Source organism: Lathamus discolor, chromosome 14 (assembly GCF_037157495.1).
Source record: "Lathamus discolor isolate bLatDis1 chromosome 14, bLatDis1.hap1, whole genome shotgun sequence".
Classification (NCBI taxonomy): domain Eukaryota; kingdom Metazoa; phylum Chordata; class Aves; order Psittaciformes; family Psittacidae; genus Lathamus; species Lathamus discolor.
Genome location: NC_088897.1, coordinates 11,613,444 through 11,640,957, shown reverse-complemented (window position 1 = coordinate 11,640,957; position 27,514 = coordinate 11,613,444). Strand labels below are relative to the sequence as shown.

At 49.9% G+C, this 27,514-nt stretch overlaps 1 protein-coding gene across 9 annotated transcripts in view; it reads left to right on the top strand.

The window, feature by feature from the left end:
- Nucleotides 1-27,514, top strand: part of MSI2 (musashi RNA binding protein 2) — a 212,300-nt gene that overhangs the window by 140,207 nt on the left and 44,579 nt on the right. For all 9 annotated transcript variants that reach the window (XM_065695193.1, XM_065695195.1, XM_065695192.1 and 6 more), the window contains one exon: nucleotides 22,913-22,995. In XM_065695193.1, coding sequence (XP_065551265.1) covers nucleotides 22,913-22,995 — 83 coding nt within the window. The remainder of the gene's footprint in view (nucleotides 1-22,912; nucleotides 22,996-27,514) is intronic.

The window sequence follows — 27,514 nt, the reverse complement described above, 5'->3', positions numbered from 1 at the left end:
CGTTACAGATCTGTCCTTCGTTAAAGGCTTTATTAGGGCTGGCAAACTCAACTCGCTGAGTTGCAGCGCTGCGTTCCCCAAGTGCAAAGGGTTATCTAATAAATTGTTGCCTTTTGCATCCAATGCTATTAGTAATAAACGTGGCCAAAAACTTCCCTGAGCCGTTCATGTATTATTAATCATTATTATTATTGAATGTCTTGAAGGGTCCTTTGCAAAGCCCTTTGGTGTGCGTTTTCCCGGCTCGCTGGGGCGCGTTTCTCAGCTCTCGTTGCCGCGACACCTCTCCAGTAGTTTGTGCGTGTTGGAGTGTGTTTGGGTCAGAGCCGACAGCAGTCCCCAACTCTGCCGTCAAGTGATTTAATAGCATTTGTGTCCAGCCTAACCCAATCTATCTCACCTCGCCGAGGAGAAAAAAATAACCCTGCGTCAAAATTACTGCTTTTGGAACTGTCTTGTCTCTTTTGAGTGGGAGCTGGAGACAACTAGACAAGCTTCAATGAGAGCGAATAAAGAAACATTACTTTCTGAACACAATCTTCTGTTACCAGTCACTTTTCAACAGACATTCAATCAAAATGCTAATAGCAAAGGCAACAAGGGAGCAGGGTTATTGTAATACTAATTGATAGGCTGCGGGGATGGGTTTTGATAAGTGCTGTTGAAGATAGATTTTTTGAAATATGATTCTCTTTAATTACAATGATAACAATAAGAAAAGAACAAATGATTTAATGATAGTTTTCTAGGTAAGAGCTTGAGGATTTTTTTGTTCAAGTTATTTTGTAGGGTTTTTTTAAACCCAGAAATCACCTTAAAATAATAAAGCCATAGAGGAATGTGGTGACTTTATCTAGACTTGTGTGGCTACTTTGCATCAAAATTAATACTGTCGAATCTGAAGCTCTTGAATAAGAAATCCAGTCATTTATTTATACAATAGACTCTGCTGAAAGCCCGCAGTTGAAGCCACGTTGCGTGTAGGAACACATTTAATATCTAATGCTATAATAATTAGGATCAATTATGCCAGCAAGGATTTTAAAATGCATTTTGAGGGAGGGGAAGAATGGGCTGAGAGGGATTCACTGAGGTTTTAAGTTCTGTGGGTTTATCTGGGGAACCAGGTTTGATCATATTGGTGGCGATTGTAACACTCGGTGATGGGAAGCTCCAAACTAAGACCCTTTTCCCTGTGCAGCAGCTGGTTTTCCATGTCCTGGATGATGGGAGAGCAGTCCCCAGCCATCCCCATCCCCATCTGAGCCTCTTGCAGTCTCCGTGGGGCACACAGCATCCCACCTCCTCTGGCCCCTAGGAGATGGGAAGGCAAAGAGGAAGGGCAGATCCATCAGGAACAGGCAGCCTCTGCTGCAGCTAATTTGTGATGAATTAATTGATACCGAACCAAAGAGGGGGGGCTGAGGGAGTGCGTGTTTGGCCTTTGTTGATGTGTGTGGGGGCTCTTTCTTGGGCAGGGAAGGATGATCTCTCCTGCCTTTCAATTTGTCAAGCTCTCTCTCAAAGATCTGCCAGAGAAGAAAGGGTAATTAATAGGCTTGAAGTCATTTCCGATGTGTCAGTATTTCTGCCTTGCTTCCAAGTGATAATGTTCGCTGGCTCGAGGCCTCCAGGGAGCCTTCCATCTTATTAACTTGTCTGGGAGAAGCAGTGAGTGGGGACAGCTTGGGCCAGTGGGTGACATGAAATAAGGATTTGTGGTGTAGTGAGCTGTAAACACGGGGGCTGGCGGAGTAAGGAGTGGAAAGGAAAAGAAAATAAAGGAAGAGAAAGATATTAAAAAGGCCACTGGTCTCACGTACGTGGCAGGGGGGATGCGGTTTATCTAGGGCAGCCTGTGCCCAGCCTGTAGAGATGGACCTGGTGTTGTGCTGTGTCGCCCATGGGCAGGTTTGGCTTTTATTGGGAAGTTCAACACAAGGTGCTTGGTTTTCAGCAGACCGAGAGCTGGATCCTTCTCATCACTGCCGTTTGCCAAGTCGCTTGGCAGGTTTTGTGGCTTTTCTTAATCGCATTTGAGAGCTTAAGTGTTAAACTTGGGACTCTTCTGCGTGAAGACACCTTTGTTCTCAGAACACTGCGAGGACTCTGTCAGGGCAAGCAATAAAACGGTTATAGGTGGGTTCTGGGTTTGGATGCGCTCAGTCGCCTTCTTGCCTTTGACTTCAGTAAAAGCTGCAGGATGCCCGGGGAAAGAGGGAGAGAGGGATGAGTGAGTCACGTCCCGAAGTCACCGGGATCAGACAGGAGATGTCTCGGAGCAATTCTCTGTGCAACTGAGCTGATGGGTTTGCGCAGCATTGAGCATCGCTGCCGCTGGAGCTCTGCCCTTCATCACAGACGTGGCCTTACATGAGAGCGATGCCTATCTACATATTTAACCTTCTCTGCTTTTCCTGGTGTGTTTCCAAATTCTCCTTCATAGCAAAAGCACAGGAGCGGTGGCGTTAGCCCCTGGAGGCGAGCGGGATGGAAGCAGCGCTGGTCTCCTCCACGTACACGCTGTTCCTTGGAGATTGTTCCCTTTTCCTTTTTGAAGTAGCAAACCTCGGCGTCTCGGGTCACTGGGAAGGAACAGGGTGTCTTTCACATATTGACAGGTTTTCTTCTTCTCCTCTTCTCTGATCTCGCTCCTGTTTGTCAGGCTCACTTTTCATTTTCCAGGGAAACGATTATGACTAAATAGCTCTGACAACCTCTTTGCAAAGTGTGCGAAGGCTACGAGGGGAGGGGGGAAAAGGAGCCACCTCAGAGCTCTTCCCTGAACTGGCAAGTTTTCCTCTTCCATGCAGTGGAGTTCCCCTTGCAAGCACTTATAGGGGGGCTCTTGTAGAATCTGATTAAGACTTGGTTTAATATTCTGTGGAAACTGAAACTGAATCCTTCCTGTTAGAAAGAGTGATGTGCAGGTATTAGTCCTCTGTGGCTTGTTGTTGTTAGCTTCTTCAGCTGTTAACACTGACAAGCTCAGAATGATGCTTTGCGTCCATTAACAGTGCTTGCTTCTCAAACGATGAGTGATAGATAAGGATAGGTGAAAGCTGGGTGCTGGAGTTTATTCTCTATTTTAATGCCGATGTTACTTCCTGGAGGTAAATAAGGGGAGGGGATGCTGTGCGGTGTTATCTGTGACAACAAAGTCTCATTATTTGGGGGTGGAATTTGGTTTATTGGAGGGTGGGATTTGGTGAAGGTTTTCTCTTCATCTGCAGCTTCATTCTGAATTCTGGCACCCGATTGCCTGCTGGTGAGTTGAGACAGGTACTGCTAATGCTGGCCTTGAGCTCCTGCAAAGCCTTAGACTCAAAGCGGGAGCCCTTGATAGGGCGAGGGTGTTGTTGCAGGTGAACATGAGGATGGGTTCTTCCTGATCCCACCTTCCCTGCCCAGCTGGATTGGGAGCAGCAGAGGAGGATGCAGCTGTGGGACAGGATGGAGCCACCCAGCAGAGCAAGTCCCTCTGATTTATACTTCCTGCCTATCCCGAGCTGCCACCAGCCCCAGCAATGCCCATTCCGGGTTTCGGGATGCCCGTGCCGTGCGGAGCATTGTGCTGGCTGCGAGCACGTGGCAGCAGCGTTTGTACTCCCTGGCTGCCTGTGTGTTTAATGCACTTTCTGCATTCATTTACAGTATTCTTTCCTGAGAGCTTTGAGTTCTTCCCATTTAGAGGACATAGAAAGCCGGGGTAGGTGTGTTCTGTACGCACACGGAGGTGAAGGAAGTGCTGACCTCGATAGCAGGTAACAGCAACCTCCCTCCATTACCGGAAAGGCAGAGCATCTGCAGAGACCGGAATGTTTCCTCCTCCTCCCCAGCTGTCTTCCTGAACTTGATTTGACACATGCTGCAGATATCTCTGTTGCTGATCTATTGGAAGTTTCCATCAGTGACTGGCAGCAAGGCTGCTTCTGTGTGTGCATCGCTTGTGGGCGAAAGATAACTTTCAAAAGCACCGTGTTTATCTGGAGAGAGCAGAGTGGTGAGGCAGGAGCCCCAGGCCAGCCACGGGGATGGATCAGAAGCGTCCTCTGCATGGCAGCAGAGATGGGAGGATCTGCCATGGAATGTGCTTCCAAAATCCCCTGCTCCCTCCTCCTCCTTGGGGAGCCAGGCACTAATGAATCTGTACCAGGCTGCAGGGACCCAAAAGCAGTGCTCTGTAGTGATGGCAACTCGAGAAATGATTGCTGCTTGGAGTATTTGGAAGGAGAGCGATTTGCTGTGCTATTTCTGAGTCCTGCGCTCTCTGGCAAAGGATAAAGTGTGAGTCCTAGGCTGGATGAAACACTCAGGCAGGTTTCAGTCTTGAACGACAATGGCATCACGTAATGGTTCAACACATTAAGTCTTTAAACCCATATGTTCAATGTGTCCTATCACCAGAGCTTTATATTCTTGGTGATAACAATCTGCAGCACGGTGTCTGTGGGCTCTCGCTTGTATGTTTCTTACAAGCTGATAAAGTTTGAGCTGAGTGAGAACCAAGCGTGCTTTCTTGTTAATGTCTTGATTGGGGCTGGAATAGCCTGTCTGGAGGTTGAGAACAGAGGAGCCCGTTCTGGATGAAGCTCAGCACCTCTGGTCCAGGTCCTCCCGCTCATAGGGCTCCAAGCATTGCAGGGATCCTGCTGGCTCTGCCCCTAGTCCACAGCCAGGTTGCTGGTGGCCGCAGAAATAACTAATACCACTGGTGTTTCAGAGGAGGGATGCTTCACCTCACTCAGCATTTTAATCTCTTCCTGCACCAGGTTGGAATAAGCACTTTTTTGGTGCGCAGTGATTTATTGTGCTAAGAACTGAGGCATTATTCATAATTATGCAGTTTATGAGAGGATCCCTGGCAGTTTCCTCCCCTGGTAGCCTGTGGGAGCTGGCTTAATATTTAAATAAGGGCCCTGGGGACAGGACACGCTTGCTTCCAGCGCGGGGCTCGGCGCGGTTGCGGGCTCAGCCTTATTGAACCAGTGTCTAATTACCTCCATCCAGCACCGCTGCTCCCTTATCAGCCGGCCATGGGGCAAGGCCAGCGTTTAGAATGGCATGGATTGTTAGAGAGCATCACACTTTTTAATGCAGTTAATGATCCTCGGCTATAAATAGTCTGCTCCCGTTGGCCGCGGTAAGGCTCTGGTGCCGTGCCTCAGAGCTGCAAGGCTTTGCTTGGCTTGTTGGGGTTTCTTTTTTCCCCTCTGTACATACCATAGGTCTTGCTGGGTTGGGAAGTGAGGGTCCTGCAGAGCAGGAATTTGCCCAAGGTCACGCAAGGGGTTGGTGGATGAACAAGGCTGGGACTGACGACTTTGACAGCCTACGGCGACCTGTGTATGCTGTGCCCCAGAAGTCTTCTTGCTATCTCTTGGGTCGAGATAGGTTCATGGAGGAGGGATTGGGAACAGAGCTCGCTGAGCTTGGTGCCTGTACTGCTGAGGGAGCAGCTTCTCAGCTGCAGCAGGAGCTGGAGTCAGTGAGGACCTGGTCCTCGTCCTGCTCCAACACTAAATCCTGGAGCAAGCGTCGCTCTGCAGAGGGGAATTGTCTGTGTGAAACCTGCCCCGTGCGTGTCTCTGCGCTTGAGCTGCACTGCGAGGAGTTACTGTGCTCTGCGAGCGCTCACAGATCCCTGGGGACTGCTTTACCCTTTACAGAATAGGATTTGAACCAGCAGAGAGGTCCAAGAGCAGCACTGAGAGCCTCCGAGTGCTGCGAACACTCTGAGCTGGGAACAGTGTGAGACTCGGGCAGGGAGTCAGGCTGAGCTGTTGTGGTGCGTTCCTGGTCCTCAGCCCTCGTTGAATACCCCAGTGAAACAGCAGCAAGGGGAAAACCCTCCAACCCTCATCCCACTCCTTGCCTTCCACAGCAGCCGTGAAGTGGCTGCGTTGCCCAGAAGTTGCAGTGAGATTCTGCCCCAGCTTTGTTCTCAGGTGCCTGCAGGCACAATAGGAAAAGGTCATTGCATAAACACCACTTCTCCAAAGGCAATTCCTTTGTCTGCTCTGAAAGCCAGGAAGCAAAGGGGATTCTAATTTGAACTGCTCTGCAGTGACAGCACCAGTCATCCCCTGCTCCTTCCTGGTTTCAGGCACATCCTAGGTCAAGAGCCTTCCTGTGCTGGAGAAGCACACTCGATCTGCAGGCTTTGCCTAATAGGTACCATGTGTTTGCTCCTGCTGCGGGTGAGAATGGAATCTGGTGGGCTGGGACGAGCACGGGTGGGAGAGATGCTGGAGGTCCGGGCTGGCAGCACTGGAGGGAGCGCTCTGGTCTGTGTAATTAGTTCACCTTTTCCTCTGCCCGCAGCTGCTGGTGGTGGCACTTTTGTGTTTAAGCGTTGTCCCCGATGGTTTGAACAAAGGTTGGGGAAATCCATAAACCAATGTCACCGGGAACGCAGGGAGAAGAGAGCTTTTAATAAAGCACTGCTGCTGGGCGGATGCACCTGGGAACCGGGCTGGGATGAAGTCGGGTGGGAGGGAGGCTGCTGGAGAAGGTCACCTCTGAAGATGGCAGATGAAAAAGCAGCATGGCCCTTGCTTCTGGGGGAGCGCTGGCAGGAACCCATCAGTCCACAGGTGTTTGCTTGGCCTGTCTCTGGTGTGCAATTCCCTGCATCCCAGGGCTTGGCTGAGCATCAGCTTGAGGAAGGTTGCTTGTGCTTGGATCAGCACAGGGAGTGATGGAGGGGAGCAAACCGGAAGGGAACCATCCGTATCTGGCATAGCCTCCCTGAGCAGGCTGTCAGGGGAGGCTGGAAGGTGACATTAAGGCATTTGGTGATGACAAAACCGTGGTTATTTGATGTCCCGTGCTCAGCAGAGTGCCTCTCTTTTGCCTCATCTATCCATGCATGGTCTCGAAGAGCAGCTGCAGAGGCAGGGAAGCATCTTCTGCATCTGAGGAACGGTCGAAAGCTTATTGAAGTTATTGACATGATTATTAGCAAAGGGCTCTGGATTTTGTGCCTGCAACGTGCCTGCCTGAACCTTGTTTTCCTTTCCCATTACCAGCAGGTCTGTTTTATAGAGCTGTTGGCCTCTGTGTGGTCCCTATTAAAAGTTTCCTTTCCCAGGGTGATTCTGCTCCTTTGTTGCATCTGGTTCTTGAGCACTTTATACTATCAAACAGCAAAACTGCTTTTATTGATGCAGCAAAGAACACTGGGATTTTCCCCACAGTGCTCCCAAAATACACTCCTGGCATATGTTTTTAATGCCTGGCTTCCAACAGTGGAAAAAAATGATACAGATATGTGAGGTTCAATGGGAGATGGGCAGTATCAACATTGGATAGCGGCAAAGGCATCCCGTCCAGAGTTCTGATGAGCATAAAGCCTCCTGCAGTGTCCTGCCGCTGGTTAGGGCAGCCTGAGCGTGGTCTGGGGTGCATGGGGCGGAAGATGCTTCCACAAGTATCCTTTGGTTTGTGATACCCTTAAAAACAAGCAAAACCCCCAAAACATGAGGGCAGAGTTGTGTTTCGGCTGCGCTGCCCTGGCAGAAGGGCACGTTTCCAGCCTCAAGGAACATAAAGGGGTTGAATTCAGTGAGTGCCTGTGCTCCGTCGTAGCGTTATTTATCAATTCTTTTGGAGGGTCTTATTATGTGGCCTTTGTTTTCCTTCAGATGCAAGGTGCTTGTTACAACCCTTTGGTCGCCTGCCTTCCACTTCTAAACTGCCTCTCCGCAGCAGGTTGCATGTGGCTTGGTGCGAAAGAAAAAAGTCTGTGTACAGTGATTGAAGATTTCTTCTTTATATAGCGCCTTTGAAAAGCAGAGTGTAGTGCCATTGAAATCAAAGCCCCGCGCTCTGGGATAAAGGGCCCTGCAAATTGACCACGGGGTCTTTCAGAGGAGGCCGTCTCCTTTTGATACAGACATTGCCCGGGGAAAAGAAAAGGGGGAAATGAGGTTGTGGTGCCGATTCCATCGTGTTTACGTGCGTCTGGGCTCTCGACAGGCTGTCACCCCACAGGGGAGGGGGAGTGGGACGTCCCTCAGTGCTCCCGCTGCCAGCCAGGGAGGAAAACCACAGGAGAGCCATGGCCTCTGGGACAAGTCCCTGTCCCTTAGAGCTACAGCCGCTTCTCCGGTTGTCAAGGCAAAGCTGACATGGGTTTCTGAATGGTGTTGCTGTAACTGATGAGGGCTTTTCCCCCATATACCAGCTCTAAATGTATATGTAAGAAAGTTATTATCGTGTGATGCTAAACCTGAGCCGGTCCGCCCTGTAAGTGTTCGTGTACTGAAGGAATTGATGTTACCTCTCTCTGCCAGCGGTCTTGAACAAGTGCACACTTGGAGCTTGTATTAAAAAGGGCATTTCCCCCGTCTCCCCTGTTTCCTCTCGTCAGAGCTTCCCTGGGCACAGCACACATGGGCGTTAGAGCATGTTTGAGGCTGTATCTTGCACCCCTCGGTCAGACTGGGCTTGCTGACCTCCCCTCGGTGGTGGGAGCTGGCTTCCAGGAATAGCTCAGCAAATACTTTGCTCTTTACATGTGTATCCAGAGGAACAAATGGTGCGTGTATAGAAAGCATCTGTCATGGCCAGGCTCTCTTCCTCACGGTAGTATGTGCTGTTTGCTTAGGCAAATGCTGATACGGTGCATGAGCAGCAGGGATGGAGTCCTGGCCAAGGATACTAATAGTGTCCAAGAGTGCTGGGTGCTGCCTGAAGCTATAGCCTGGAGGGGTCACACTGCACAGCTCAAAGGTATTATTGTAACCTGAGGCTAAACTTCTCGTTTTTGCTGGTATTTCCCTTGACCCTTGTCAGCATTTATTTCAGTTCCTTCAATAGGTTTTTTGTTGTTTGGTGCCTAATTCTTTATTCCTTTGCATTGATGTATGTCAAGTCAGCAGAGCCCATGCTCTCCTTCCCAGCCAGGACTTGCAGTGCTTTGGGGTGCAGCCCAGGGTGGGTAGAGCACCCATGCAGAGTGCAGCCCTGTCAGGAAACACATTGCTGGGTGTTGTCATTGGCTTTTTCATGCAGCAGCATTGGACCTGGCAGTGAGCTGCAAATACAGCAGGTAACCCACAGCTGTGACAACTGGGTTAATGAAGGATGGGGACGATTTGTGGGTCCCTCCATGGAGGTGCAGCCTGTAGAAACGAGTCCTTGTGTGCTCCTTAAGTGATCTGTGTGTTGATTCAGGCACCAAGCCGGTAGGGGCTGTGGCGATGGGGCTGTACCAGTCTCACACTGGCTCTCCTGTCCCCTCCCAGTGCAGGAGGTGATGATCTACTTGAAGATGTTGGGACCTTTGAAAGGTCCTTTCCAACCCAAACCGTTCTATGACTCTGTGGTGGGATGTTCCCATTGGAGCACAGCCCTGGCTGGGTGCTCTGCCTGTGGATTGCAGCCAGCAGCACCCCTGCAGCCTGTTTTTGGAGCAAGCCCAAGGTAAAGCATGGCCTTGCACCTCCCCACTTGTCTTAGCTGATGCTTGTGTGTTAATGAGAGGACAGACACCTGCATGTTCGCGGTGAAGTGCCCTTCGCTTTGCATTACATCCTCTGCAGTTGCGGAGGGAGGGCTCGGTAACCTCCGCTGGCAGTGTGATGTGTTGGGGGGGGCACAGTGGGCCTGTCCCCCAGCCCCGAGCTGTCACAGCGCCAATGCAGTATCCAGGTAGCAGGAGTCACCTTGAGCGCAGCCTCGCAGCCGCCTGACACATCTCCCCCTGCCAAGTGCGCTCTGTCGGCAGCGTCGTGTCTCTGGGGGTGCTGCTGGCAGCTGCGGGGCTCTCCGGTGCTGGAGATGAGGTTTCGGAGGCAGGAGCAAGGAGAAGGATCTGGGTTTCCTGCACTGGAGGGGAGCGGGGGCAGGTTTGGGCTCCGTTCCTTCGCCACGGAGCTGCCTCACGCTTCCCCTCCGCTGGCTGAAATCAGAGCACAAATCCCTGTCCTTGCACATCCCGGTTTTTGGCTGAGGGACTGGTCAGCTCCGAGGACATGGGAACGGAGCAGCGGCTGCCGGGCTCGGCAGTGCTGGCTTACCATGGTGGGGGTGAGCCCATCACCAAACCTGGGCTGTATCCACACCAGGGGCACCGATTTACCGGTGCCTCTGGCTGCAGATCGTCTGCTGAAAGAGCTTGAAACTGGACCAAGACACAAATGGGCCTTGATGGGGGCAAGCTGGGGGTCTGTGGGATGGGTGGGAGGTGCAAAGCCCTTTGCAAGGTCAAGCATGCAGCACTGTGGGTGCTCTGCTCTCCTCTCCTTTCACCATAAGCAGAGCTACTGCTGTGCTGAGGTAGAACCCATCCCCTTCCTCGTGCTGTTACCAGTCTCTTGTGCTTGCTGTATTTGCCAACCGCATCCTCAGGATGCGAAGGCACTTCAGAGTTTTACACTTTACTTTTGCAGAGTTGATGAATACTAAAAACTCCTGCTCCCCGCTCTGTCCGAGATGTTTTGGGAGGCAGGGAGCTCTGTCCCGGGAGGAGCTCCTCTGGGGAAGCATACATCCGATTTGTAATAATCCATTTCTGTAATTGAAAGATTTCACATTTCTTTTGTAAGAGCAAACGTCTGCTTAAACACGGAGACAAATACAGCCGATAATATGTACTTGAAATTTAATGCAGGCTAATTCAGTTTGGCACTGTCCCAGATATGCTGATTAAATGGCCTGTGAAGTGCTACAATATCTTGATAATGTACATTCTACATTTGATTATATCATCAATTATGTGGCACCTAATAAAATCAGGAATTGGGGAGAAAGCTGGGAGCAGATTGTGCCGGTGTAGAGTGGGGTCTGGGGCAGCCTTGAACAAGCTTCTGCAAGGGAAGGTGTCCGTGTATCTTCAAAGGACCAGCCTTTAGTAAACCAGACTCAGCAGAGCATCCCTGTTCAGCGAGTGACTTGGTTTAAAATGAGATGAAGTGCCTACAGCTCCTGCCGGCCTTGCTGAATCTCACAGGGATGTGTGGCCACCCTGAAGAGGTGACTCTGAAGGGGATGCACAGCACAGTTGGTGCGTGAGTCTCATCCATGACTCCTTTTCCTGGAGTTTCTCCTGGTTTCTGGAGCACAGGAGGGAGGGATGTGGGCTCCTCCTGGGTGCCTGTTGCATGGTCAGGATGAAGAGGAAATAGGTTGCAAGAAATGTCTTCTCCATCACTCCCTTGGTTTTGCTTGGCACATTTACTGTTTTCTATCAAGAGATGACCTTGCACCATGTTTGGAAGCAGTTTATGGCAGTGATTCCATGGTGGGTTTAGAAGGCAGGTCCCCCTCCTTGGCCAGAACCAGAGTTCACCTCTGTGAACTAAGGCTTTCCTGCAGCCATCAGTGGGAGCAACCTCTAAGCAAGAGCAGAGCCACCCTTCACTAGCTCTTCCTTGCTTGGGGGAACCCAAATATCCATCCCTGGGTTGGAGAGCGTATCCCAGCCAGCTCCTCCATCATCTGTCACTGGTGATGCTCGGCATGGTGGGGAGCCCCGAGCTGTCACCCCATCTCAGCCACACCCCCAGGAGCATCCATGACCATTTGGCAAACGTTTCTCATCCCTTTCCAGGGCAGTTAGTGTTTCTGGGTGACTGGCTACAGCAGGTTAGGGGGGATCCAGCCTGGATTTTATGGCCCTCCCATAAGGGAGGGTTGATGGGAAACAAATGCGTTATGGCCCCAGACAAGCTGTTGCTACATTTTTTGTTTCATTTTAAAGCAGCACTATCAACCAGTTGGAATATAGGCCTAGAGTATCGCAGGGAGTAATCTAATTAGTATGAAGTCAATTCACTAGTTCCTTTTGTATCTCGTGATTAAATAAGTGGGAAAATGGCTTGAAAATTAGGTGCTAGAACAACCCAATTACATTTCTGTAGCTTTTTGTATTCAATTTCATAAACAATTTTGCTCTTCGCTGGTTAATCAGTGAATGCCTTTTTCCAGTTTGAAAAGCACTTTTGAAATTATAATGCAATTAAATTGCGTGTGGATGTTCTGGCATAGCGAGTGTGAAAGCTGGGGGCCTGGCAGCAGGCCACGGTGTACCTTGACAGTAATGAGTTCCTGAGCTGGCAGCTTGCTGGTGTCGCTCATAATATCGTCCATGCTGGGTTACTGTAAAATGCAGCCACCTCAACTCCTTCCAGCCAGGATCCGGGTGTCGGATCCTCTCCTTCACTCTGCACCGGGGACAAGTCCTTGTTGGATCCATCACCACTGTGGGCGCAGAGACCAGACCCTACGGTGTGCTTTGTACTTGGGGAGCAGGTTGGGATGCATGCTATGGGCAATGAGGATGGGGAGGATTGAGTGTTATTTTCCTGGGGGACGTAACTGGGACAAGTAGGAAAACATCTCAGCATCTTGTCCTTCTCAAAGCCAGCACAGATTTGCCCTTGGCCTCTTTGCCTGGTAGCTCTTGGCTTGGGGAAGCGGTGCATCCGGTCAGTGTCCCCTCACTGGGCACTTTGCCCCCAGGTGAGTTTGTCCTGTGGGCTCTGAAGCTGCTGTTTCTCTTATCAGCTCCAAAATCCATAAGCACTGGGCTGTTGTTTAAGCTCTTCACAGCCAAAATTCCAGTGGTCCATGCAGTATGTGAATCACAGTGCCACATGGCATCTTATCAGATGCCAGCTGCAAGCCACTTGCAAAGGCGAGCTCTTTAAGGCCATTAGGCTGTGAAGACCACTGCCTGCTATGGGGTTCTGCTGTGCTGTGGCCTGTCTCCGTGGGCCTTTTAAGGTCAGAGTGTTTCAAAGCATGGTTTTTATTCTTGTGGGGTGTTTGTCTTGTGTTCAGCCTGCTCAGGGCGAGCAGGAGCTAAATTCAGCCTCTTAGGGGAGGCAGCTGGGTGTGCTCACTGCCTCCCGTGATTTACAGCCCAGCACCTCACAGGAAAGGTAGGAAGCTGTGTTAAAAGAAGAAGAAACAGTGTTAGAAATAATGACTTGCTTGGCAGGTTTTAACAAGTTCAGTAATGGCATTAGGTGCCCTTGGCTCAAGATAGTAACCTCCTCTTAAATGATCATTACCTGGCTAATAAAGACCTCAGAGCAGGTCATTACGGCTTAATTTAGACATAGCATCCTGTTTGGTTTGCGCAGCGTTGCCATCTTTCAAGTTGTTGGATCTATTGCCTGAATGCCGTGCTTGGGATTGGGATTTACTTGGGTTTTTCCTCTCCCAGCAGCTTCATGAGGAACTGATGCTCAGTCTTGAGCTTAGCAGCTTGTGGGGATGGGGATGGATGTGCATGGATAGGGGAGAGAATGAGGGGCTTTTCCAGCTTGCCTTCGGCTCTGTCTTCATGAGCACTGGTTAAAAGCAGAGGAGGAAGAAGTGATGGGAATGGATGATGCTGTTTGGGAAAGCTCTCAAAACGCGTTTAATTTCATGTCTTTAAAATCAAAGGGGTTTAAATGAAGGCTGTAGGGCTTTGCTCTGCTGAAACACACCATTTCCCTGGGGAAGAGGAGCTGGTTTCAGAGGTGGATGATGGCAGCCAGGTAGGAAGGTGTGCAGGAGCAGGGGTGCAGCCTGGTACTCCCCTGTGCATCCAGCTCTGCTCGCTCACAGATGAACCATCACACTTCCCTACCCCCATTAGCAGCAAGCCCCAAACGCCAGTAATTACAATAAGCAACCCCCCCATTATTAATACTTTGAAGCCATCTCTTTGATAAGCCCATCTTCCCAACCAATTTCCTATTTCCACTGAAAGCGAAGCCTCTTCCCTCCCAGTTCTGTAAATCTGTTGTTACAATGAAGAAAAGGAAATGGAAAAAAGGAATGGTCCCCACCAACCAAACCGTAACCCCCGGCTCGGTGCTGCGCCGCCTTTGTCAGCCCCGCATAGAATTATGCATCATGAATAAAAACTGCTGTCAACATGCATTGGTTTGAAAACATCAGAGCATATGGTATGTGATTATCTGTATTGTCAAATGCAATAAAGTGAATTTGGATATAATAAAAAATGTAATATTTTAGAGATTTAGTAATAAACTGTGGAAGAATTGACAGGCAGAGAGGGTTTGACGCCTGTAGGCAAGCAGATGAAGATGGCAGGGTGTTGCGTTCGGCGGGCAGCGGCTAACCGCAGCTGCATGGGGAGCTTTTCTGATGGGGGAGCCTGGCTGGGTTAGCTGGCACCCAGGGCACGATGGCCTCCATCCCTGCCATCACCCTGCACACTGCTGCTCTGCTTGTCCTCTCCAGGTTGGCAGGGCCAGAGCCTCGACACCACCACCACTGGCTCCTGTGGCCAAGGCTGCACCCTTTGGCTGCAGGAGAGGTGGCGAGTGGTGTCCGAGTGGTGATGGGTTTCCTGGGCTTGCCCCATGGCACAGTGAGGAGCTGCAGGGTGCTCGTTTTGGGGACAGAAATCAGTGTTCAGGTTGGTCACCGGCTCTGTGCGCTGTGGGCCTTGCTAGGGAATGGTTGGAAATGTTCATTTGGAGCATGAGGTTCCTGTTGTGGTTGTGGATGGATTCATTGGATTTTGTAAGCGTTTGGGGTTCTCTTCTTTGATAGCAGAAAGAAATCTGTTCGATGAGGCCACGCTTCTCCCACCCGGCTCTCCCATCGCTTTTAGACTCATTAGAGCTGGGAAGTTCATACCTGACCTGAAAGGAGCAGTGAGAAGCTGGGAGGAGCAGGGGTGAGTGGTCCCAAACGCGAGTTAAATACTGCCACAAAAGCAAACGCTGCCCAAGACAACTTTTCCTTCAGTATCTCCCATTTCAGCTGATGCTTTAATTCTCGAGCTGCTGACCAGAACGTGCCCATTGAGAAATGATCTCTCCAACGGAGAGAAGTTGAGTCAGGAACAGACTCTGGGGCCTCCTGTGAGAAAATTCAGCTGCAGAAAGTGCAGACGCAGGAGTATCACACGTACGTGCAATTTGTCTTAGGTCACCGCTAATGCTTCTAAATGATCTGTGAATTCATTAATGGTTTCTGTTAATTAACAATATGATAAAACTGGCATTTAGTGAGCTGCCGTGTAGGGTGCGCTTCAGTCATTATGTACTCAGCGCTTTGGTTTGATTTCAGGACGTTAATAGGAGCGTGTTTTAATGAAGATTTGTTGTTATGAAGAATTCATTATGGAAAGTTCAGGTACCACTTCTGTGAGTAACTGCGGGGACTTTGGCCAGAGCCAGCATCCCAGCCCTTGCAAGGGAGGCAAATGGGCCCCCCAGCCTGGAAATCTACAGCCAAAATGGGTTGTTTGAGGGAGGGACGAGTCCCTTTTCCATGCCTGCACCCTCCCATCCAGGAAAATCATTCCCAAAAGGCAGCTAGGGTGGATTTTTGCCTGTTCATAGGGGCAGGCTGCTCTGTGGCGCAGCGCCTGCTCATCCTAAGGTGCCTTTTTGTTTGCCTGAGCGATGCTCCCACTGCAAATGTCACACAGTCGTGGGAGGACGGAGCGAGGAGCCTGAGCCTTGCAGCTTTCCAGAACAAAAGCAAAGGAGAGTCTTGCTGGTGCCCTTTATCCAGCTGCGCGGCTGACCTCAGCTCTTGGCTCTCCTGCCGCGCTGGTATTGAAGCGCTCGCACCTTGTGTGGAGGGTTTGATCCAAGGCGCTCGTCTGCTGATTTAATTCTGAGGATTCACTCTCATGTCATGGAGTATTTATTGACACTTTAAATACCTGCCCGTGGCTGCCGGGAGAGCCTGACTTGTTTTCCATACCCGGCCCAAGATGTGCTTGAACACCAAGTGGACATGGGGGCTGACAAGCAGCATTCACAGCAGCGCTGCCAGAGAGCACACTTCACAGTTAAATGAGGGTGATACTTCCTATCCTAGACCATAGGTGTTAACCTTCTCTTTCGTCTTCCATCTCCTGGTGCATCCCTCTCCCTATCTGGTTATCACAAGGGTGGGATGAGTTCTTGTTCTCCACGGAGCAGGAGGTGCCTTCAGGTGTGGTAAAAGCCTCTCCTTAGGGGAAGTGTGCCTCAGACTAAGTCTGCGCTCTGTGAATCTGGAGAAAGTTACTTAACTGGAAACCGAATCCTCTCCTTTGGTGTGTTTGCAGCACAGGAAATTGGAATAACAGGAAATAAGGAGTTGGAGTTGACAGTTTTTGTCGTGGATTTTGAGCTTTAGTGAGCTGAGTTGCAGTACAACAGATGAAAACCTTGAGGAAGGGACTAGAAAGTGGGGGGAAGAAATGCGGGACCTGGACCACAGGGAAGGTTTAAGTGACTTCTCCAAAGACACAGTGTAAGAAGGCAGCAAGGTCAGGGCTGAGTTTTCACATCCTGTTCTGATGCTGACAACGAAATGGCTTTTCCCAGAGGCAGGAGTACACCCGCAGGTCCCCGTTCCCAGACTCTCAGGGTAATGACTTGAATTACCTTTGCAGACAGCAAGGGGATAGAAACATCCCTGGTTCGCTGTCTGAGCAATTAAAATGTCCCAGCCCCTCATTCTGTTTGTCTGTGAAGAGGAGATTCGGTGGCGGTGATTACAGGCCTTGGTTTCCTCCCTTCCCATGCAGGTTTATCATCATCATCATTACTATTTCTCTAAGGCTGTTTGGCAGTCTGGGGCGCCTGGCACTAAGTAACTTTTTCCCCTCTGATTACAAGGGATGTGTGAATAAAGGAGGACGGTATCGATTCACACCAATCTATGCATCGACTGTGTGGGAGCCACTTGCAATTCCCAGCAGCACCAGAAAGCTTTGCAACAGGGAGAAATATGAGCAGGCAAGTTGAGAAAATAAATTAAACTAGTGTCAACGTTCCTTGTTTCTTCCCTCATTATTAATGGATGGAACGGGGCTCGTTTATCAAGAAGAGGAAAAATTAATTGACACGGGCTCTAATGCCATTATGCCTGGCTTGTCTGGTCGCATTGCTTTAGTTTGAATTTTTCTTTACGTTTTGAAAGGCATTTTATTACAGTTTACAGGACCAGCTGCCAAAAACCATTGCTATAAATAAGAAGCAGGTGCATAAATAATGCCACAGCAGGACTGGACCTTTCTCTGTTTCAGAGCTTAAGAAACTTAAAGGTGGGGAGAAGAGAGGAGGTGTGAAGCAAACACAAATGAGCAGGTCAGGTACTAGACTGAACACAAAAGGGGAATGGAGCCTGAGCTGATGTTTCCTCATTACGAGGCTGTGTGCTGTGATGGGTGTCAAGCTAGCTATTCCCATCTTCATCGTGGAGTGTAGTGATAGGACAAGAGGAAATGGGTTCAAATTTAAACGGAGAGATTTAGGTTAGATATAAGGAAGAGATTATTTACGTAGTGAGGGTGCTGAGGCGCTGGCACAGGGTGCCCAGAGAAGCTGTGGCTGCCCCATCCCTGGCAGTGCTCAAGGCCAGGTTGGACACAGGGGCTTGGAGCAAGCTGCTCCAGTGGAAGGGGTCCCTGCCCGTGGCAGGGGTTGGGACTGGATGAGCTTTAAGGTCCCTTCAGCCCAGACTGTGTTGTGATTCTGTGATTCTCTCTGTTGGCACAGCCACTTGTCAGGCAGTGCCAGGGGCCAGTGGGCCACAGGGACCCAGGGCCAGGCTTCATAATGGAACTGTGCTGGCTGGTTGGGAGCCTGGAGCAGGACAGTGCTGCTGGAGCATGTTCCATGTATAAGAGGAGGCTGATCCCGCATTAACAAGAGCAGCAGCAGGCGACTGTGGGGTTATTCTTGCCTAGCAGCAGGAGTGAGATTTAAGCAGAGCCTGCATCACTTATTGGTACTATGTGGACTATGTAAATCTCTTCCTTTCTCCTCTCCGTGCTCTTGTCTCCTGCCCTTGGTCTTTGGGATTATTGTGCAGGCACAAAAGAGCCCTGGTGATTACTTACTTCCCAGAACCCTTTAAGGAGCTCTCTGGTGCTTTGGTGTGCTATAAATGCAGTAAGAGGCAGTCCCAGCTGCACAGACCCTGCAGGCTCACCAGACAATACAGACTCAGCCTGGGTGAAGAGGAGCACTGCAGATGAGACAAAGCAACTCTCTCCACATCATCGGGTGACCGCAGGACAGCCTGAGAGCTGAATCAGACTCCTCCAGCTCTTGTCCCAGCGCCTTCCCCCACCAGAGCATCTTTCCTGGTGGATGAAGAGCCTCTGCTCAGAGCAGCAGTGCCTGCAGCGGGCAGTGGTGTACGTGCCTCTAATGACAGTGGTTTTGGCTCAGGGGTCCTGGTTTGCTCATCAGAGCCCATCAGTGGCTCACCCCAGCATTAACCTGGGTTTAACCTCTCCGGTGCAGGATGCAGTCACCTTGTTTTCCTTGTTTTAATGCCAGCACAGGCTTGAAAGAGCGAGACCTTTAACCTGGTAAGCTGCTTTCATGCGATTCTCCTGATGAGTGACGTCCTGTGTGTGTGCAGACGCAGCTGCAATATATAACACTGAGCACACAGCTAAAACTCGGGCTGTGGAAAAGTTGCTGCCAGCAAGCAAGAGAAAGCAGATATATTTCATAGCAATGGTGTCGTCATCTCAGCTATATTTTACTGAGGTTGACATAAAACCTCTCAAGGGATGACAAAGGTGTGAAATATAGTTGGTTTGAGTGTGAAAAAACCCAAAATGCAGAACACAGGAGCACTGACATTTGGTATCTCCAGCATGGGTCTTAATATTATTTATGGCTTCTACCCAATGTTTTTAAAATCATTTTAATCTTTTGATGGTTTCAGTCGTTTTCTCTGAACAATGTTTCTCTTAGTTCTGGAATACCATAGCAGAAAGTGCTGCAGCCGAGCTCTGCTTCACTGCCCAGAGCCATCCACCCAGTGCTGTTCGGCTTTCTTGGCTGAACAAGGCTCTGGATCAAAGGGGCTTCTTGGTGTAACCAAGGTGGGTCAGAGGATGTCCCCTGTGCTGCTGGATGTCAAGTACCTGGGTTGTGTCTCTAGGCTCATTGTAAGCATTTTCTGGGGGACTCGGGGTTATTTGGATGCTTGGGACTATCTTGCCTTGTGCTAAGAAATAACCATTTTCCCTCCCCTGTGAATAATGCTGTTTCCTAGTGAAGAAATCCCTTTTGTGAGTCACCATTGACAAAGCCCCGTTCTGCAGGCGTCCAGCCCAAAAGGGACCTGGTCTGCAGGGTACCAAGGACCTTCAGCTTGGGGTACTTCAACTGAAGACAGCTGCATCCTCTGGTAACAGACCCCCGAGTGTTTCAGGTTCTTGTTAGCAGATGAGTGAGTCCAGCTGAAGCAGTGGACTCCTGTTCATTGTGTGTTGCTGTGGGCAGGAGCAGTTCCACAGCTGGACCAGGCTGAAGCAGACCTGGGATGCTATAATGAGCCCTCCTCTCACCAAAACCTGCTGCCATGAGAGGCAGCAAGGTTGGACTGGATGGGGACAGCAGAAGTGCCCAGGTAAAGCAAACCCTCTCCCTTTGGAGATCATCCCATCTGGGCTCAGGATGATCCTTGTGCATTGTCTGGGTGCTTGGCAGTGCCCATTAACCACCAGATGAACAGGGTGAAATGACCCCATTTTCTGAGCCGATGCTAAAGGAAGGGTTTTAAACTGAAGGTCACAAATGCAGGTCTCAGCTTCCTTCAGTGATGAGGTTTGGCTTGAAGCCTCTCGTCTGGGGGGCGTCCGTTTGCCTCTCACTTTATTTTTTCCCTCTTCTTTGTCTTTTCTTTTACAGAAAAGATTATTCAAATGAATATTCAGTTTTATTCATTTGAATAAAAACCCCAACCGTTTGACTCTGTTAAATGCTTATCTCTTAAATAGAGCTTGTTAGCTTCCAATAATAGCTTCATTCAGAAGGATGCGGTATAATTTCATTTTTAAATGGGTGCTCCTTGACAACCGGAATCCTATTTCTGTCACCATTTTAAAGAGCCGCCTTTGTTTTGTGTTAATCTTTCTCATACACTTTCCCAGAACCAGGTTTTTTTGTTGACTCTTAGTACCTCTCAGCAGAAATAATTGTCTGTTCAGTCCAGGCAGGTTTCTGAGAGTTTGGGTAATTTCAATCGAGCATGTATTCATTATGGTAACTAATAAGGCATGCATGCGGTAATTGTGCGTGTGTGTGTGTGTGTGCGTGCAACTATTACAAGTATTACACCTATTGCAATCTGAGTCAAAAAAGTGACCCATTGCCCATGACTTTTATGAAGTTTTTCAGTCTGGGGCATATGATCTCCTGGGGACTGTTCATTGAAGGAGCGATGGCATCTCTTGAATAGCATCCGATGGATCTTAAGTGCCTGTATGTGTGCAGATTAAAATCCTCTGGTTGCTTCCTGATCAGTTAAGATGTTGGTAGTAGTAAAGGTAAAATACCATAAGCCTCTGGCTGTGGATGGAGTGCCCCGTGTGCTGCCGGAAGGAATAAAAGATAGAGTTGGGTTTCCTTACAGCCCCCATCCTGTGTTTTTCCTTGCCAAGCCAGCTAGACTGGCCTGTGTGGAAGTGGCATGGATCTTCTAACGACCTGCAAATGAGTGTGGACACCTAGGGGTTGTTACTTGATTCTTGTGATGAAATCTATAATGCAGAAAGCTGGGTGGGTATCCGATGTAATCAGACAACTAATTCCTTGATAAACCTGTGTTTAAGCCATATGGAGTGGGATGAGAACGGGAAACTTCTTTCCTGAGTCCAAATGTGTAATGACTGCAGTGGGCTTTCTGGCCGTGGTAGGCATATTAAGGCTAATCTCCTAAATTCCCTCTCTCCCCTCCATCCTGGCACTGAGACCTGCCTAAAGTTGAAAGAGAAAGCCCTCAACTGCAGAACTCGCTAATGAGCTGCTAATGATGAAGATGTTGCTGGTGCTGGAACAAGTAATGACTTGTAGTCCTGGACCGGTCCCATTGCTGGTCCCTGGCGAGGTGCCGGTCCCAGCTCCAGCGCCGTGTGCTCCGGGATTCCTGGGATGCCGTGCGCAGGCAGTTGACCACAGACATTCTGGTTTAACTATGGGTCTGTTTCAGGTAGGTTTAAATGGAGTAATTTAGAAGGCAAATGAAGGACTGGGGTTAAGTAAAATACTTCAAGCTGCCACATGCTTTAAGTGCAAAGGAAAAGAGTGTTCTGAGCGCTGGGGTTGAGCCCGATGTGCTGCCGGATGATGTGCCGTGCCGTGGAGGAGCTCTAGAAACCATTTCTGGTGGGTTTTCCCCCAATAAGAGGGTCCAAAGAGGGATGGGAGCATTCCCCGTCACTACACGTACTGTGCATTCCCAAACAACGTGTCTGGGAGCTGTTCAGAGCTCACCTTGAAATGTACTTCACAGCTTCCAATGTTGTAGCCTGCAGAATACATCTTGTACCTGTAGGTTGCTAAAAAAAACCACCCTTCTAGTTTAATATTTCTGCTGTGCCCCACTGCAGCAAATTGTGTGTGTTTAGAATGATGAAGTACTGCTTTGGGACCCTGGCACAGAAAGTACGTGTTGCTGGGCACATACTGGGAGCACTGGGTCTGCTGCGGGGAGCAGGTTGCTGGTGCTAATTGCAGATGGGAATTATCCATAGTGAAGTGGGCTGGAGATGGGGGTTCACTGCTGTGTTCCCAAACAGGCGGGGGACTGGGATGGGCAGCGGATGGATGGACATGCAGATAGGAGACTGCAAAGACAAACGGCTCTAATGCTGTGCATGGCTGAGCGGAGGGATGCTCACAGTGCGGAGCTATCTGTGGAATACATGAACAGTAACACTTGGAAGTGTTGGATTCCTACCCCTTTTCCTGGAGTAAGGGGTGTTGCTGGGGATGCTCCATCTCTGCTCCTTTGGCTGGGGGCCTGTTGTGAGGAAGACATGAGGTGCTGTTCCACCAGCGTTGGAATCGCCACCATGGCATTCCCAGTGCAGTCTGGAGGATGAAGTTCATCTTGTGGTCCCATCTTTAAGATTTCATTAGCTCCATTGGTGTCAGTGTTGACTCCTGCATCAAGCCTTTGCCAGAAATGCAGCACATTGGCTTGGTTTTGTTTGGGAGCTTGGTTGTTATTTTCTGCTCAGGAGCATGACAGTAGAGCTGGGGTGGGCTGCCAGGTTTCTTTCATGTGGCCCCAGCAGAGCAAATCCCATGTACAGCTACAGGCAGGCAGCAGGCATCAAACGGCCCTAAACCAGCCCAAATCCAAGGCTGCTTTGAAGCAGCAGCAGAGAAGAGAGGAATTATTAGATCAGAGGCCTTCAACGTAATGGTTTCTTGGAGGCCTCAGGATGTCCTGATGAGGTATTAGAGGAAGTAATTCAGGAAGAAAGGGACAAATAACTACCTCCGGAGCGTGCTGCCCCGCGGGGCCGGCTGCATCCGTGCGGATGGAGCTGCTGTGGCTGCTGGCCCCAGCACTCAGCAGTGGGGACCTTTGGTGTCCCATCAATGGAAGCACAAAGTGCTGCTGCATGTGTGGGGAAGCATTGGGGTGGGATTTTCCTTGCCTCTATATGAGGAATCATCTCCTGTCTTCCCGTATTTTTATTTCTTTGGGTCTCGTAATGAGTCAGCTCTAATGGAGAGGTCCTTTGGAATTAAACAAGAGATAAAATCAATATGGTTCCATAGAAATATAATTGGGTTTTGTCGAGATTGCTCTTAAAAACCTATAAGGTGTGAAAAAAAAATATGGCCTTATTGTAGTTTCTGAGCCATCATGTAACTGGGGTGTAACTATCCATTAAATTCCACAGGATGGATCAAAAAATCCATAGGGAGGTTTTAATTCTCCATTAAATCCTATGGAAGAGCTGGAACAGAACCATATTCATTTTCCTAGAGACAATGCTTCTTCCCTCCATTAGTCTGTAGCAAGTTCAGCAGCAGCTCCATAGACAGGAGGTGTATTTATATATCCATATATAGAGTTTTCCCAAGTCGCTAAGTGATGCTTTACTGGGATGAAGTTGGACTTAACTCTTGTTTTTCTTTCCCCCTCCCCTTTTTGTTTCTTTATTAAACAGGATTTGGCTTCGTAACTTTTGAAAATGAAGACGTGGTGGAAAAAGTCTGTGAAATTCATTTCCACGAAATCAATAATAAAATGGTAAGTTGGGGTTGTCCTGCAGTGCCCATTGTCACAGGCACGCGCCAGGCCGGGTGGTGGCCCTTTGGAACAGCCTCCTCCATGGGGTTCGCTGGTGTCGGCACACTGTGCCTGATGCTGCCCTGGCGCTGCTGCTGGACCGTATCCCCTGGGAAGTCATGGCTTTGCCATCAAATCACAATCAGTTTCCAGGCCCAGGCCAGGAGTGGAGTTTCTCCTAAGTGACAGTCAGGTCTCGGGTCGCGGGTTGCCCTGTCAGTAAAGCCACTGTGCCAGATGAAGAAGGGCATTTGTGTTTCAATTGCAATAACTTTGATACTTTCAGCTAAAATATTCTTTTTCCCTTTGTCAAAACATCCTCTGCTTCTCAAATGTGTATTCAGATATGCATTGTATATTGGTCTGATATGTGTTCACAGACCTTAAATTCAATAATAGAGCTTTTAGTGTGGATAAGATCAAAGCAATCTCCTTGGCATATGCTGGAGGCCTGATCCAATATTTGACTTGCTAATTTTTCCCAGGGCACCGAAATAATATTCCTCATATTGTTCCTCAGTGCAATATGCATCAGAAATGAAAGGAAGGGGTCCCCTTGGCAAGCTGAGAGGTGGGATGGCAGGGCAGGGCTGGGGCAGTTCCCCTCTGGCTCCATCTCGGATGGGTGCCACGGGCTTTGTCTCTGCCCTGTCCAAGCATCTCGCTGCTTCCCTGCCTGCCACCAGCGGTACCTCGCCTGAGACACGTGTGGGTTGTGGAGGAGGCTCATTTCCCTGTATAGAGTTACTAAATGCTGATTAATCTGCCTTAAAATAAACCACAAAGAACAAACCTCAGCCACCCCCACAGCATCCAGCCGACAGACCCAGCAACAGAGTATTAACACCCAGAATGTAAATGTAGGTGAGATTGTCACTTGGGGGGGAAGAGCTGCAGGGCCACACTCCAGGATACTCCTACTGCTTCATCATGGGTGGGTGCATGTCACGTCACACTCTGTGGGTTTAGTTACTTCACACAACAAGGCTCAGCCTTCCCCTGGTACAAATCAGTGCTGCCCAGTATTGCCCTGGTGAGGAGCTGGATGGAGGATGCTGGCGTATCCCAGCAAAACCAGTGCCAGCAGTGGGGCAGGACCCGTTGTTTGATGCTTCATAGCAGGATCTGCACTCGGGCGTGCTAAAACTCATGTTGGCACAGCCCTGTTAAGGGAGGAGCAGTGGGAGGATTTCTTCCCAGATGAAAGGCTCCCCGGGAAGGTGACAGCAGTGCAGGGAATGTGGAGGATGCGACAGGGCAAAAGCACTCGAGGAACATCACAAAGAGCCAGAGAAACAGCGTGGGCTGTTGGTGTTTTGTTGTTGTGGGTCATTAAAATGTGCCTGCTTGGTGCACGATCCGGGTGCCAGGAGGCTTTGAGCGTTCTCCTCTTGTCACTTCTTCTACAGCACTAATTTTAAAGCAGCCCACGAGGGAGGAGATGAGACATGATCCTGTCTTGGGACTGACTCATCGTCTTGCTGATGCGTCTGCAGATGAATTACCAAACCCATGCAGGGCCAGGAGAGCTTCTGCAGGCACGTGTGCCCGTGAGCTGGTACACATGGCCAGAGGTGACACAGGCCTGGCTGGGGGTCAGGGATACGCACTGCTGGACCTTCCACAGCGCCCCTGGAGCCTGACCACCCTGGCTCTTTAGTGTGTCCTGCTCTGTCACTGAACTGCGATGGGGACAAGTTCCAGCTGGAGGTGATGAGGTTTGCTCAGTGCACTGGGACAGGGATGCCCCATCCCCATTGCTGGGCTGCTCAGATGGAGCATCTACAGCTCCATGGGCACCCATTTGCCTGGAGTTTGCTCCTCCTCATCTCCTGAATGCTGTCATTTCCCAAAACATGGGGGCAGGCAAAGAGTATTGGGGCTGCTGTTGTTCAGGAGCCTATTTCTAGCCTCCCGTCTCCCTGGCAGGCTATTTTTAGCATTCTGCTTCTGTTGCCATCTGTAAAGCTTAGAATGTCAAATGTAATATTAACCGAGCAGTGTGAAAGTGAAAAGAAAATGCCAGCGAGGTATTTAATAAATGAAACTTGGAATTTACGTGGGAGGCCAAAGATGCTCTCCAAACATTGCAGGGAGGGGGGAACAAATAGAACTCAACCAAGCTATCCCCTGAATATAGTTGCTTTGATGCGAGGAGACTGCTTTGCAAAGAGAAACCTGGTTTTCTAAGGGGGTGCAAAAGCAGCTGGAAAAGAAATGGGACAGAGTAATTTGTTTGCCTTCAGATCCCACTGTGATGGAGGGGTTCGCATCATGGGTATAGTGGGATAAGTGCTGGTGAGCAGTGTGGTGAGCCCGAGCACTTGCATGGAAGTTGGGATTTAGTCAGGCTCTGGAGCAGCTGACTGAGATGTTAGGCTGGTTTAAACGAGGTTTGGATGTGGCACAGCACCTGTGGCTGTTTCTCACTCTCACAGTGGGTTTTGTGGGGTTTTTTGGTGTGGGTTTTGGTAACGAATCTGGCTTCTCCCTGGACTGGAAGCCTTCACTGTGTGCTGCTGCTGTAGATGTATGTATCACACACCACGTGCCTTTGAGGTTTCACCCACATACGCTGTAGCCTAAGGCACCTCCATCCCTGCAACCAGCCTGTAGAGCTGGAGCCTAGCACATGGCAGGGTGTTGCGGGAGACGTGTGTGAGCAGTCATGCGAAGAGGCTGATGGTCACAGTGGTGGGTTCTCTGTACAGGGCTCATTGCAGCAAGGGTGACAGGAGCCGGTGCTGGGCAGGCGGGTACCCAAGGTGTCGCTGATGTCTGTGGTGCTAGGGAGAGGCAGGAGGTGCTTTGGAAACCCGTCTGTCAGCTGAAGGACACTGCAGACCTCTTGCAGGTTGGATGCATTCCTATGGCGTTGTCTTCAGTGTGCTTTAAGTGGCACCACTCCTGAGCTGTAGAGTGATGCCGTCCTTGCCGGGTTCTCCAGGGGTGGCTGGGTCCTGCAGGACAAAGAGGAGCTGGGTGCTTTGGGGACAAACTGAACCGATGAAGCACAAGAAGCTCTTGCAGGCTCTGCTCACCCATAGCTGCTGACTTCTCTTACAGTCTGAGGACATGACATCCCATTGTCCCTACCCCACCTTTGGCGATGATCTAATGCGTGTGTTTAAATACGCTTCTAACCTTTCTTCTGCTTCTGGTGTAGCCCTGCCTTTGCAGCAGGACTGCCTGAATACTGATTTCTCTGTTAGGGGAGGGATAGTTTGGGCCGGCCACGGCAGGAGCGACATGGTGTCCCCAAGGTAATCGAATCTCAGCTAACTGTGAATCGCACGTTGCTGGCAAGACAAAGTTGCCTTGTCTTTGGATGGTAAAATGGGGGTTTTGTGCATTGAGAATACGCAAGCATTCTGCTTCCCTCAGAATAGCCCAGGTTTCCTTGGAAAGCTTTAGCCGTGGGGGTTTGAGACGTCCTGGTGCTGAGAGCTGACAGCCTGTTTTGTTGCGCTGGGTATAAGAGGCTTTTCACTCCCCATCTCAGCCGTCCTTGGTTCCAGTGGCTTTGACTGCTCGGCTTCACCCAAGAGTACCCCAGTGGAACGTTCGTTCTCCAAAGCAGACTAAACAAAAATAGTGAATTTTAGTTTCCCTGCCTTGTTTTCTTAGCCTCAGAGTTAAAACTTTCTTTGTTGGGCTGCTCAAGCGGGGCACATCCCTCGTGCAGGGGAGGTGGGAAACCTGGGAAGTATTAAGATGCACAGAAGCGCTGAACTGGAAGTTTGGGCAAGGGGTGATTATGTACAGAGCTGAGCATGGGCTCATGAATCCAGGTGTGTTCCCTCTTGGAGAAGCCCTGTTGCACATCCCGGCACACTGTGATGTCCCTGCTTCCTCCAGGGTTTTACCCTCGTGGCTGTGTGATAGTTATGGGCATCTCCATCCCATGCCCCATGAAGGAGAGGGATGGCTTCTTGCACAAAAGCAGCCTGGCCCCTATTTTTCCACTTCTCCTGCCTCCGTTGGTGTAGAGGCACCATCCAAACCCACCACATTGCCCAGTAATGTGGGGCTGCACCTCCTGTTCCTGCTTTTCCCCTGTTTGCCAATGGAATGGTACTCGAGCAGCTTCTGAAGAGCACCCCAAGGCCTGACGTTGCTGAGTAGGGAATGTAAAAATCTATCCAAGATGTGCTGCTGTGGATGGGGTCATGTAGCCCCTTCCCAAGGGATGGCACTGGGAGACAGAGCTTCTGGTCCCCAGTCTTGCATTTCATCCCTCCCAGGAGGGAATAGTCTTTGTTGGATAACAGAGAATATTTTTGCCCTCGATATGGGGTAAATGTGTTTACAGAGGCTTAGGAATTATTTTTCTTTCCTACTGGTGACTTTTCCTTCCCCGTTAAACCCCAGGTAAAACTCCTTTGCAGCTCACTGCCATTCCCTTTATATCCTGTGTGCTGTGAAAATCATAAATCACGCCGGTCCGTCAGAGAGCAGGGGTAGGCTGGTCCGTGGCTGC